Here is a 12,616-nt window from a genome sequence, read left to right as displayed (position 1 = left end):
AAATGAAAACAAAAAAGACAAGAAAATAAAGGAAAAGGAAAGTAGAAAAATAGGCGCCATAGTTATGCAAATTGTTGATTACATCTTGTGTCCTATGAATTATGTCACCTATTCTGTGATGAAGGCTTCACCACAAAGCACATCTGCAGATATGTCAGTACATTAGTGAAAAATCAAAAAGATCCTTATTCTGTTATGATAACAAACACAATTAAAGCTGCAAGCAGCATTGATCGGGACCTCGCAGCTTCACGCATGTCGAGGGTACTGGCATGAATCTGGTTGACGCGGCCATGCATTTATGTGACCATCATACACTAAGTGCACGAGTTAAACGGTATTTCCTGCCGAGACCGGCAGCGTATTTATGTCATTTTTGCCAGGTCTTAAGCCTTGAATGTTTTGAGTGTAGCTCCGAATACAATCATAACTGTAAGCCTGAAAAGATCAACAAAAAACTGAATGTGTGTGAATGCGCTTCAGTGTTGGTAACGTAACAGACTGTCAAAGTAAATGCAGGTCTCAAAACCGACTGTTTGTGCAGGTAGCTCTGACCATCACTGCTGAGAGACTCAAAGCGGGAAGAGTTGAGGAGAAATAGCAGAATGTATAGTTCCATGTGGAAAAACAACATCTTTTGGTCGAGAAACAAGTTTGAGACAAAAGGAGAGCACATGTTTTATAATCTATAGCAGAGGTCTCCAACCTTTTTTGCATCACGGACCGGTTTCATGTAAGACAATATTTTCACGGACCGGCCTTCAAGGTGTGGCGGAAAAACACAACGAAATAAAATGATACGATCGGCATGAAAACAAATATAAAATGCATAAATAAATACAACTCACAATAACGCTGAATCAGTGGAGCCCTGAGTTTGTTTCTCTGCAACGAGACGGTCCATCTGGGGGTAACGGGAGACGATGACACCCGCAGTCCAGTCTACTCCATAATATAGTTTAGATTGCCGTCACTGCAGAACATCCTGCTTCACAGAGAGGATGTGTGAAATGGAAGCAGGGTTTTCAGAGCTTTAGTGGCGATCTCAGGATATTCAGCCTTGATTTTTACAAATTTTTTAGGTAACGTATCACGTGACCGAGACAAGCGTCTTGACACAGACTTGACAAGAGCCACAGGCGGATGAAATTGCGAGAGAATCCGGTCATTTTTCAAAATAAAACTTCTTTCAGACTCTGATAAATGATCCGCGGCCCGGTGGTTGGGGACCACTGATCTATAACATGAATTAGGTTTGGTGCAGGTTGATTTTACTGAACAAACTTCACATTGCATGAAATTACTTTATATTACATCCTGCGTCCAAAAAGATTTGATAACTATTGTTATCCAATTTTTGCTCTCCAAGCATCTTAGTTTGCACATATTTAGATCAGAGAAGTCTTTTTCTCATGGTGTGCCCACAAACCCTTTCAATAACTTCAGTGTTTGGGCCGCTTTAATGATAGAATCCTGCTTACATCCGTGGTTGCCAGTAGGTGGCGCTATGACTGTGAGTTAATATTGGCATGCAGAAGTCCTAAAGTCATGACAGTCAACAAGCATGTCAAGTTTGGGACAGTTTTGACAAAGTGCAGTTGAGTTACAACAGCTTGATGGATGATGGTGAACCATGTAAAATGGCCGCCACACCAAGTCCATGTCGTTCGATGAAACCTCAAGCTTTTAGTAACTTTTAATCACTAAGGTCTTTAGATTGTTCTGACCAAATTCTAAGTTGATCTGATTAATTCCCTAGGAGGAGTTCGTTAAAGTACAGCATCTGGAAATGGCAAAACAACCACTGCTGATTTCCGGTTAGGTTTAGAGCAGGGGTCTCAAACTCATTTCCACTCTGGGCCACATCAGCATCACAGTCGCCTCAAAGGGCCGGTTGTAAATGTAACTACTCCTAACATATTGGTAAATAACTGTCTCTGCATTTGATTATTGTTTATTCAAGTGTAACAATATTGTTATATAAATGTAAAATATATTTAAGCACATTTCTGTTATAACTTAAATCCTTTTAATTTAGGGTTAAGAAACCCACATTACTCTATCAAAGATCAAACTATTAAAGAAAATATCAAACAAGTCATTACAATACCTTTGTTCAAAGCTTAAAATCCTTTCAAGGGTACGTTTGCACAATCCCACATGAAGTATTTCATGTGTTTTAAAGCCACGTTTAAAGTAGTCTTCAATGTACTCACAACACATTTCCATGTTAAATGTACAGTAACCAGCCAAAGAGCTGCTTCTGTGACTGTGTTTAAGTATCTCATAATTTTGACTTTCTATCTCATAATTTTGACTTTCAAACTCATCATTTTGACTTTCTATCTCATAATTATGACTTTCTATCTCATCATTTTGACTTTCTATCTCATAATTATGACTTTCTATCTCATCATTTTGACTTTCTATCTCATAATTATGACTTTCTATCTCATCATTTTGACTGTCTATCTCATAATTATGACTTTCTATCTCATAATTATGACTTTCTATCTCATCATTTTGACTTTCTATCTCATAATTATGACTTTCTATCTCATCATTTTGACTTTCTATCTCATAATTATGACTTTCTATCTCATCATTTTGACTGTCTATCTCATAATTATGACTTTCTATCTGATCATTTTGACTTTCTATCTCTTACGGTCACTGGGTTAAGAGGGTCGTCTGGGAACCGGAAGGTCAACGGTTCGATCCCCGACTGAGACGTGTCACGTGTCGAAGTGTACCTGAGCAATACACTGAACCCCCGGCTCCCCGGGCGCCTGTCATTGGCAGCCCACTGCTCCCGATATACAGGGTTGGGTCAAATGCAGAGAAACATTTCCCCCTTAAAGGGATCAAGATAGGAGAAATTCTAATTCATTCTACCTGAGCAATACACTGAACCCCCGGCTCCCCGGGCGCCGATCAATGGCAGCCCACTGCTCCCTATATACAGGGATGGGTCAAATGCAGTAGTCAAATTTCGTGTCTGTGTAAAAATGTATTTGACAATAAAAATGGTTTCTTCTTTAAAATAATTATGACTTTCTATCTCATAATTTTGACTTTCTATCTCATAATTTTGACTTTCTATCTCATCATTTTGACTTTCTATCTCATAATTATGACTTTCTATCATCATTTTGACTTTGTATCTCAGAATTATGACTTTCTATCATAGTTATGACTTTCTATCTCATAACTTCGACTATGTGGATATTTTTAACATCAAGTCTAACTTTAAAAAAAATTTTTTTATAAATCTTTCTTAAAACTTATTTTCTTTGCTGGCGGATTCGCGGGCCACATAAAATGACGTGGCGGGCCAGGAGTTTGAGACCCCTGGTTTAGAGCATGGACCCCAACGACCTTTTTTTAAGTCCACATGTGATACATCTGCTTCCCAAATTTTATACATCTAGGTGAAACGTACTGCGAGGGCTGCATCGTCGACATTTTGTAGGGGGCACTATCGAGCCGACTTGCCACTCTGAAGCATTCAAATCACATCAGATAACTACATTCAGGATTTTAAATGTGTGTGCTTATGTTTTGGGCATTTTTAGCCTCTCAAAAGCACCTTTGTTTTTCATGGCAAAGACTGTGTCGCCACAGCAACGGCGTTCCACGAAACATCAAAAGCTTCATGACCTGGCATTATGAACTTCTTACATTTGTGTGGAACTAATTTGATGTTGATCTGATTGACCTACTAAGAGAAACAAGCCAAAGTATAGAGACTTTAACTTCCTGTTACCAGTAGGTGGCGCTATGACTAATATACATAATTGGCCTGCAGATGTCTTCAGGCCTGGAGTCTAATCAAACATGTGAAATCTGGTAAAGAGCTGATGATGTGGAGTCGAGATACATCATCGTCGAATCTGCTCCAAATCTCTCATATGTCATAACATCCTGACCCGGAACACATCTATATGATAATTTTGAATCAAACTGATAGCGCCACCAGTGGCAACCGGAAGTTGTACGCTGCGTACTTTGACATCCTGCTCCTCACAGATTAATCAGATCCCTCTCAAATGTTGTCAAACAAGCCTTAAGACTTTGATAATGCTTCATTGTGAAGATTGTAAGAAGTTACTGAAGGGCGGCGATGTGGCGGCTCGGCGAATTTCGATCCTTCGCCATGAACGAATAAACTGATGTATCTCGACTCCACATCATCAGATCTTTACCAGATTTCACATGCTTGATTAGACTCCAGGCCTGAAGACATCTGCAGGCCAATTTTGAATCATAGTCATAGCGCCACCTACTGGTAACAGGAAGTTAAAGTCTTTATACTTTGGCTTGTTTCTCTTAGTAGGTAAATCAAATCAATATCAAATTTGTTCCACACAAATAGAAGAAGTTCATAATGCCAGATCATGAAGCTTTTGATGTTTCGTCGAACGCCGTTGCCGTGGAGATGCAGTCTTCGCCGTTAACAACGAAGGTAATTTTGAGAGGCTAAAAATGCTCGAAACATAAGCAAACTTGGCAAGTAGATTACAAGGCCGAAATGTAGTTATAGAATATGATTTTATTGGTTCAGAGTGGCAAATCGGCTCAATAGCGCCCCCTACAAAATTTCGACGAAGCAGCCCTCGCAGTACGTTTGACCTAGATGTATGAAATGTGGTAGGAACATGTATCGCATATGGACTTAAATAAAAGTACGTTGGGGCCATGCTCTAAACCTGCATGCAGTGTCTGACGGTCACAGAACTGAATGGCATTATCAGCCAGAGTCCTCGCGCCGTCCGACGGTCGCGGACGTTCTCGGCCGCGCAGGCCGGAGTCCCGCCGGCACCCCGACGTGCATATTGCGAGGGCCCGCTCATCGCTGCTCGCAGCTTTAATTAGGGCCCGAGCACCGACGTAGTCGGAGCGGAGGACCTATTGAATTTCTAATGTTTATTATTAGGGCCCGAGCACCGACGTAGTCGGAGCGGAGGACCTATTGAATCGCAGCTTTAATTGATATTGTTGTTTGAAAAGGCAGATGGAAACAAAACTAGGCTGTTTGTGTCCTGGTGTGTCCACTAGATGGTGCCAGATACCACTGATGTTTGTGGCTGTGTGTGAGGCGTCTTCTCTCTTTTCTCTCCTGGATTCAGATTGCTCTGGGGACTGTCACCAACGTGGAGGAGGCAGTGAAGTGGCTCAGTTATACTTACCTCTATGTTCGCATGAGGGCCAACCCACTGGCTTACGGCATCAACCACAAGGCTTATCAGGTTGGTGATTCGGAGTGTAACCTATTCTATGCCGCCTGTCCGTCTGTCTTTCCAAGATCATAGCACACCAAGGGTCTGCTCAGGTTTTTTGACTATAATCAATAAAAATAATAAAAGATATAGTAAAAATTGTTTAATTATGAAAATATATTTTTAATACAACATCATTCTAAACTTGATTGTGACTGATTGAGCCGCTTGTGTAAATGTCTCTATCCCATATGCTACAATGTAATTGGTGTAATTTAAATTTGTTTTTTTTAGATGGATCCTTCCTTGGAGCTGTACAGGAAGGAGCTTGTGGTGGAGTCAGGTAGGAAGCTGGATAAGGCCAGGATGATCCGCTTCGAAGAGCGCACCGGCTACTATGCCTCGACTGACATGGGCAGGACCGCCAGCCACTTCTACATCAGATACAACACCATAGAGGTAGACTAACTTCTACATCAGCTACATCACCATAGAGGTAGACTAACTTCTACATCAGCTACATCACCATAGAGGTAGACTAACTTCTACATCAGCTACATCACCATAGAGGTAGACTAACTTCTACATCAGATACAACACCATAGAGGTAGACTAACTTCTACATCAGATACTTCACCATGTCTGTATGAGTCTATTGTTGTCTGTATAAGTTTTTGGTGCAAATAAGTTTCCCCACTGGGGATTAATAAAGGTTTCTAATTATCTAATTTAATCTTGTTGTATTGTCACCTTGCAAATGAAAGATTTTTTTGTGTGTTGATCGGGTAGGTGTAGGATCGAAACTCCATTAACCCCTTATATTCCTTTTCCCTCCTCCTTTGAAGACTTTCAATGAACTTTTCAACTCTCAGCGGACAGAAGCTGACATCCTCAGTATTGTCTCCAAGGCTGAAGAGTTTGACCAGCTTAAGGTGAGAGGACATCATGTATATGCTACAACAACAGCTATCAAAGTTATCTTCCAAAATAAAAGTTAAGTAATTTTAAACCTGTAGTCATCCACCAAGCCAACTGATTATTTCTGAAGTCTACATTTAAGGTCCTACAACAGAATGTAGTTGAAATGTACTTGTCCATTAAAGATGTAATTGTAATATGAATTGGACATCATGTTTTGCATGTTTGATGGAAGGTCCGTGATGAAGAGATGGAGGAGCTGGAACAGTTGCTGTGTAACTACTGTGAGCTGCCGGCTGCAGGTGGGGTGGAGAATGGCTATGGCAAGATCAATGTTTTGCTTCAGACGTACATCAGCCGAGGAGAGGTGGACAGCTTCTCACTCATCTCAGACCTGTCGTATGTGGCACAGGTGAGGACAAAGGAGCTACACATCCACCCACACTACAAGACAAATCAATATATCAGTTTATAAATCCATCATGGTTCATTCTGTACAATTAGTGCAGTTACCGGTTTAAATGTCTTGTCCATTTTGATGCTGCATTGGATGTTGTTTTTTGTAATAGAACTGAGTAACAGGTTTACAGTGCCTTGGATAAGTATTCACCCCCCTTGGATGTTTTCCCCTTTTGTTGCTTTTATACATGAAATCATGGTCAGTATAATTTGGCTTTTTTGTCAAGAATTTGCAAAAAAAAGCTTCTTTCATGTCAAAGTGAAAACAGATTTTTACAAACTAATAAGTATTCAGCCCCTTTAAAGTGACTGACCTAATTCAACAGAAGTCCAGCTATTTGATGCCAGCAGTGTCACAAGTAGTGAGATGGAGATCACCTGAGTGCAGTTGATGTGTGTCAAGTGAATTTAGTATGAAAACACCTGTCTGGGAGGTCCAGTCTCTGGTTCATCAGTATTCCTGCTACAATTGCAACATGAAGACAAAAGAACACTCCAAGCCACTCAGAGCAACTCAGTCCATCATTAAGAAATGGAAGAAGTATGGCACTTGTTTAAATCTCCTAGAGCTGGCCGTCCTCACAAACTGAGTGACCGGGCAAGAAGAGGACTGATGAGGGAGAACACCAAGACACCTAGGACCACTGTGAAGGAGTTCAAAGCTTCAGTGACTCAGATGGGAGAGACTGTACATACAGCAACTGTTGCCCGGGTTCTTCACCAGTCGAAGCTCTGGAGGATAAAGTGCCTACCAAAATCAAGGGTCACAAGGACGAGCTCCATACACTGCAATACACTGGTGGACCCCAACTAATTAATGCAGTGAAAACTTATGGGGACTGCCTGTTTTACCCATACAATATAGCTGGCCATAAATTATGGATTTTACCTGATACTCCTGGTAGTGGTCCCGGTGCATTTCTAGCCACCAGGCCCTCTGCGCTCAGCGCTTCGAGGACCCCTCGTAAAAGGGCTATGTGGGAGGACCAATCAGGGTTGTGAATAATAATGGCATCCAACTGAGCAGCCACATAGACCCGATGGGGTTGAAGAATCTAGTCCATCATGGCTGGAATGTCGCTGTCGCGCCATGGACCCTAAACAGGAGGACGACTGGTTTAATCCTTCAGGTGTGGAAAAAGCCGTTTTCTTCAATGCCTGCTCTGTCAGGGGTACTTACCAGAATCCTTTTGTGAGGTCCAGGGTACTGATGAACCTTGTCGGACCCAGCTTCTCTTTGAGTTCATCCACTCGGGGCATGTAATAAGCGTTAAACCGGGGGATACAAGGACAGTGGTGCCTGACCGAGCACTTTGAGACACCTCAGATTCCGCTCTCGGGATCTGGTAAGGCCTCTTTCAAAGTATCTCCCAGGGTCCGTCATGTCCATCTCGGTTGATGCGAGAACACTAAGAAACCAACTCCTAGAGGTCCTGTCGTTGCTGGGTTGATTGTTCACTGCTCTTGTGAGCTCTGCTGTTTCTTACGGCCGCTGCCAAATTGCCAGGAATGTGCATACACTCGTTGGAACCAGCACCAGAACATTTTCTCCAAGCTGGAATTCCCTTACCCTGGCCCCACTGTTATAAACTCGACCCTGGCTATTTTTCTTCAAGGTGTCTTTTCACTACTCATCACAGTTGGGCCATCCAGTGCTCCATTTGGTCGATGTGTTCAATCACAGAGGTGGGGCGATAGTTCCAGGCTTCTTTGGCCCTCCAGGCTGGCAACCATAGAGGAGATTAAACAGGGAGTATCCAGTAGAGATCTTTGGCACCTCCCGAATGGCAAAGATTACATGGTGTAGGAGCTCGTCCCAGTTCTTTGAGTCAGTTTGCAAGACCCTGCGCAGGATGCTTTACAACATCTTGTTGAATCCATCAACAAGGCCATCGGTCCGGGGGTGGTACACAGAGGTGCATATATGTTTTTCGCTCAACCTTTTGCAGAGTTCTTGCATTACTTTAAACATACAACAGGTACCACGGTTGTCAGGATTTTAGGCACTATACCTGCTCTTTAGAACAGAAGGAATACTCGCACTAATTATCGGGCACTTACTTTGGGTAAATGGACTTGTACTTGTATGGTGCTTTTCTAGTCTTCCGACCACTCAAAGCGCTTTAACACTACGTGTTCACTCATTCACACCAATTCATATGCTGATGGTAGGGGCTACAATGCAAGGTGTCACCTGCCCATCAGGACTCTAACTAACCATTCATACACATTCATTTGGGGTTAAGTGTTTTGTCCAAGGCACATTGACATGGACAATCCTGCTCTACCACTGAGCCACAGTTGGCCCAGAGTAATGAGTGGAATAGTCCGTACTGACCAGGATGAATCAATATCCTCCACCGTTTCTTGGAAGGGGCACAACTATGTTTATGGCAAGTAGTTGGAAGGGAGTTTCGAAAACGGACGGTACCTTGTCTTGGGGACAGGACAGTCAGCTGGCAGTCCTTGCATGTGCAACAACATTTTTGGATGACTCCCCTTATGTCAGGCCTGTAGAATATTTTCACAACCCTGTCCATGGTTTTCTCTAGTCTGAGGTGGGCCAGGAACAGGACCTTGGAGGCATACTGGCTAGGGACAAGCCATTGGCTTACCCCTGCCTTTCCCATCTTACTACTAGTCTGTACATAAAACCTTTTTATACACCAAAGTGATGGTTGGTTGTCTGTACGGTTCCCTCTATGTCTTGTAAAAGTCGAAGGGCCTGGGCGAGGTTTGGGTCCTCACTTTGGGCGGTAGCAAATCAAGCTGTAATGCCTCAACTTTTCATGTTTCCAGCAGGAGGTGACAAATAGATATGGGTTGCCTAGCTTGATGGTGTGGTTGGTATGGGAAATTCTTTCTCCGGGCACCTCCGCCTTTTGGTGTTAGTGGGCAGGGCATGGATACATCGGTTCATCACCGGAAAGGCTGTATCAATACTGGGCGAGGATGGCTCATCTTAGGCTCCTGTAACTCGCCACCTCTGCTACAAGTCCTGGCATGATTGCTGGGCCTGGCCAAGAAGGAGGCCCCACCAATGTTCTGCCAGCCACTTGACATTCGTCACCTTCCACTCAAACACCTCAAGGTATGCTTCCACATCAACGTTCGGAGTCAGTTTTTTAAGTACATTCCTAGGGCTCCAGGTTTTCCTAGGGCGCTGGGGTAGGCTGGCAATGGCTGCGTGTAAGACTGCTTTTGAAAGTGCCGCTATAGCCTCTTCCATGGTGATCAGAACCAAATTTCCCTGGTCGTAGCGTAGTAATCAGAATGCCAGTATTCTCCACCATATGTTGCAATTCTGCCACCGGGAGGCTTGACCAAGCTTGGAGAATAAGGACTAATACAAGTCAATCTCAGTTCCAACCAAAAGTGTCCTTTCATTTTGAAAAGTCGGGAAAAGTGGAATGGAGCAAAAAAACAGAAATCCTTCTCGGTCCGGGGTATTTCAGTCTCTGTGTCCAAGTCGGCTTCTTCTTCCAAGGAGTGACACACAAGACAAACACTGTGAGTGACAACCAACAGGAAATGTCAAGCTTTTCTCCTTTTTGGTTCTTGTCATCCACTGAACTGAGAGAGAGGCCTACAGCAGCTCAGTCCTTGTGCCTTTCCTCTGACTGTGGCTGGAGTGGAGCTTTCCAGCCTGTGCTGGGCTGACTGGAGATGAGCTACAGCTGGTTCTCCCCATGATTGAAGCATGTGGCGGGTGAGGGACTGATTACTTATTATGATCCTCAGCTAGCACCTGTTCCTACAGGGTCGTTTTCCCTTGCTCAGGCTTAATTGTTGTGGAATATTTCTATGAATAGTCGGGAGAAGAGTGTAAAATGTTTCTTATCAATGTCAAATGAAACAGAGTCTGGATGAAGGATCAAAGTTGTAACAGTCAATTTATTTGCTTGCAAGCAAAGAGAACACAGTCTCACAGACACATCACCGTCATCTGCAAGAGGTGCTCTGACGACACAGTTAAATGCACGGACATTTATACTTAGCTAGAATGCTGTTACCTTGGTTTGCAAACAAGAATAAACAAAAGAAGACAGAAGATAATAAAAGATGTCAAGGCAGATGTTTTTCTTTGAAGCACAGTGTCCTGTCTTTCCGATAACCTGAAGGTGCTTTTAAAGCCTGTTTACAAATCCCTTTGTTATCAGTTTGCCCCACAATAAACCATGGATACACCCAGCCAGGTGCGTCCTTTGATGTCACTGTGACCTGGTTAAAGAGTTAAGTCACAGTATTGCAGAGACGGAATAAGCCTGTGAATCATCACCCATCATATATGCCTGCAGAGGGTCATGCCCTTCAGCTGATGCCCATCAAGGGAAATACCGCAATCATGACCCCTGTGTGTGTCCCCGTCTTTAAAGACAGAAACAATGCACAAGATAACAATTCACAAGATAACAGATAACAAGACACCTGGATCCGAAATTTACTAGAATCATTTAGAAGACACAAGGTTTAGTGCCTGTTCTTCTAAAACTTACATTCTTTAACCCTAAAGCAGTAGACTGACATATTTTCCCATAACATCATCTCCTGGTATTTGTTGACCCAAGGGGTGAACAAACATCACAATACCCATAGACAAGCAGCTGGGACACGTGCGTTATTATTCATGTACTTGCTCACATATGTTATGTGCACCTCTTCAAAAATTCCGTGCCAGATCAGGGCTGAAATATAACTGGTCAACACCCAAATATCTTTTTGTGGGAATCTGAAGTTGCATAACATAAACTTTACAGAGCAAAAATTGAGCAGGTTCCTATTATGTTAATGATGAGATCATGAAGGACAAGCTCTACTGGTTTATTTCAGAAATTAGAGGAAATGGTAGTGGGGTTGAAGCAGCTGGAACTCGATTTAAGTGTTTGTAGTACACTGGTAGTAGTTTGTGCAGTGGAAGAGTATGAACACGAGTTAACAGGATCCTTGTTCGGTGCATCTGTTCTCTCCAGACTTCAGGCCTTTCTGTGTCCAGCCAGACCTCTTGGTCTCACCTATCAAAGCTATCAAACGGAGCACAGTCCGATTTCAATAATCCCCCTCTAGGGTGCATTCAGACTATACCAGGCAATCAGATCACAATAACACCTGACCAAATCAATTACAGCCTGACCACACTTGAGCAGTGTATCAGCAAGCAACACTGATACCTGACCTCTCCTCCAGAACTGACATTAGCAATCCATCAGTGCACAGCTGTGGCCAAGCTGGACTTCTGAACCCATCCTCCTCCGGATCACACATGATTAATCACCAGTATACAGCATGATGTTTCCTACAGCTGCTTCCAGTGACTTCTGCTCCACTACCAATGTGTTTCCCTCCAGCTTTAAAGTGTACTGTTAAACTATTACTGTCTATAATTGCAGCAGTAATACATATACTTCTGGGATTGATGTTGATTTCGTTTTTTCTCCTCCTGCTGTTTTCACATCTCACAGAATGCTGCTCGAATCATCAGGGCTTTGTTTGAGATTGCCCTGAGAAAGCGGTGGCCGGCCATGACCTACCGACTGCTCACCCTCTGTAAGATGATAGATAAGCGGCTGTGGGGCTTTGCCCACCCTCTCCGCCAGTTCCACAACCTAAGCCATGTTGTACTGAACCGCTTGGAGGAGAAGAAGCTCACTGTGGACAAACTGAAGGAAATGAGGAAGGATGAGATTGGTAAGAACAGCTGATATTCAGACTGTATCAATTATTCTAAACTACACTGGCACAAAGCACCCAAGTATCAGGTGTAATATGACAATGGACCCAACACGTCTCTAACAGATGTTTCAAGTGGTTTAGGATGGTTTTTATTGACAGGAGCTCCAAACAGATAAATGATTGAAATGTTTCAGTGAACAAAAACATTTTTTATCAAGAGAAACTCAGAACAGCAGAGTAGTCTGTTGTTGCTGGATGGAATTAATGCTGTATAAATGTATATAATGCTGAGTTTAGCTGCCACGGTTATTATTTGAAAATTGACTGTAATCTGTATGAACCACATTCGA

General features: G+C 42.8%; 1 protein-coding gene across 2 annotated transcripts in view; it reads left to right on the top strand.

The window, feature by feature from the left end:
* ascc3 (activating signal cointegrator 1 complex subunit 3) overlaps positions 1-12,616 on the top strand; it is a 246,923-nt gene that overhangs the window by 152,603 nt on the left and 81,704 nt on the right. For both annotated transcript variants that reach the window (XM_079276288.1, XM_079276289.1), the window contains exons 17-21: positions 5,130-5,249; positions 5,514-5,678; positions 6,065-6,151; positions 6,373-6,549; positions 12,056-12,281. In XM_079276288.1, the coding sequence (XP_079132414.1) occupies positions 5,130-5,249; positions 5,514-5,678; positions 6,065-6,151; positions 6,373-6,549; positions 12,056-12,281 (775 nt within the window). The remainder of the gene's footprint in view (positions 1-5,129; positions 5,250-5,513; positions 5,679-6,064; positions 6,152-6,372; positions 6,550-12,055; positions 12,282-12,616) is intronic.

This window comes from Melanostigma gelatinosum, assembly GCF_949748355.1.
Source record: "Melanostigma gelatinosum genome assembly, chromosome: 9".
Lineage (NCBI taxonomy): Eukaryota > Metazoa > Chordata > Actinopteri > Perciformes > Zoarcidae > Melanostigma > Melanostigma gelatinosum.
Note: the sequence above shows the minus strand (reverse complement) of the source record. Positions and strands in the feature narration are given on the sequence as shown.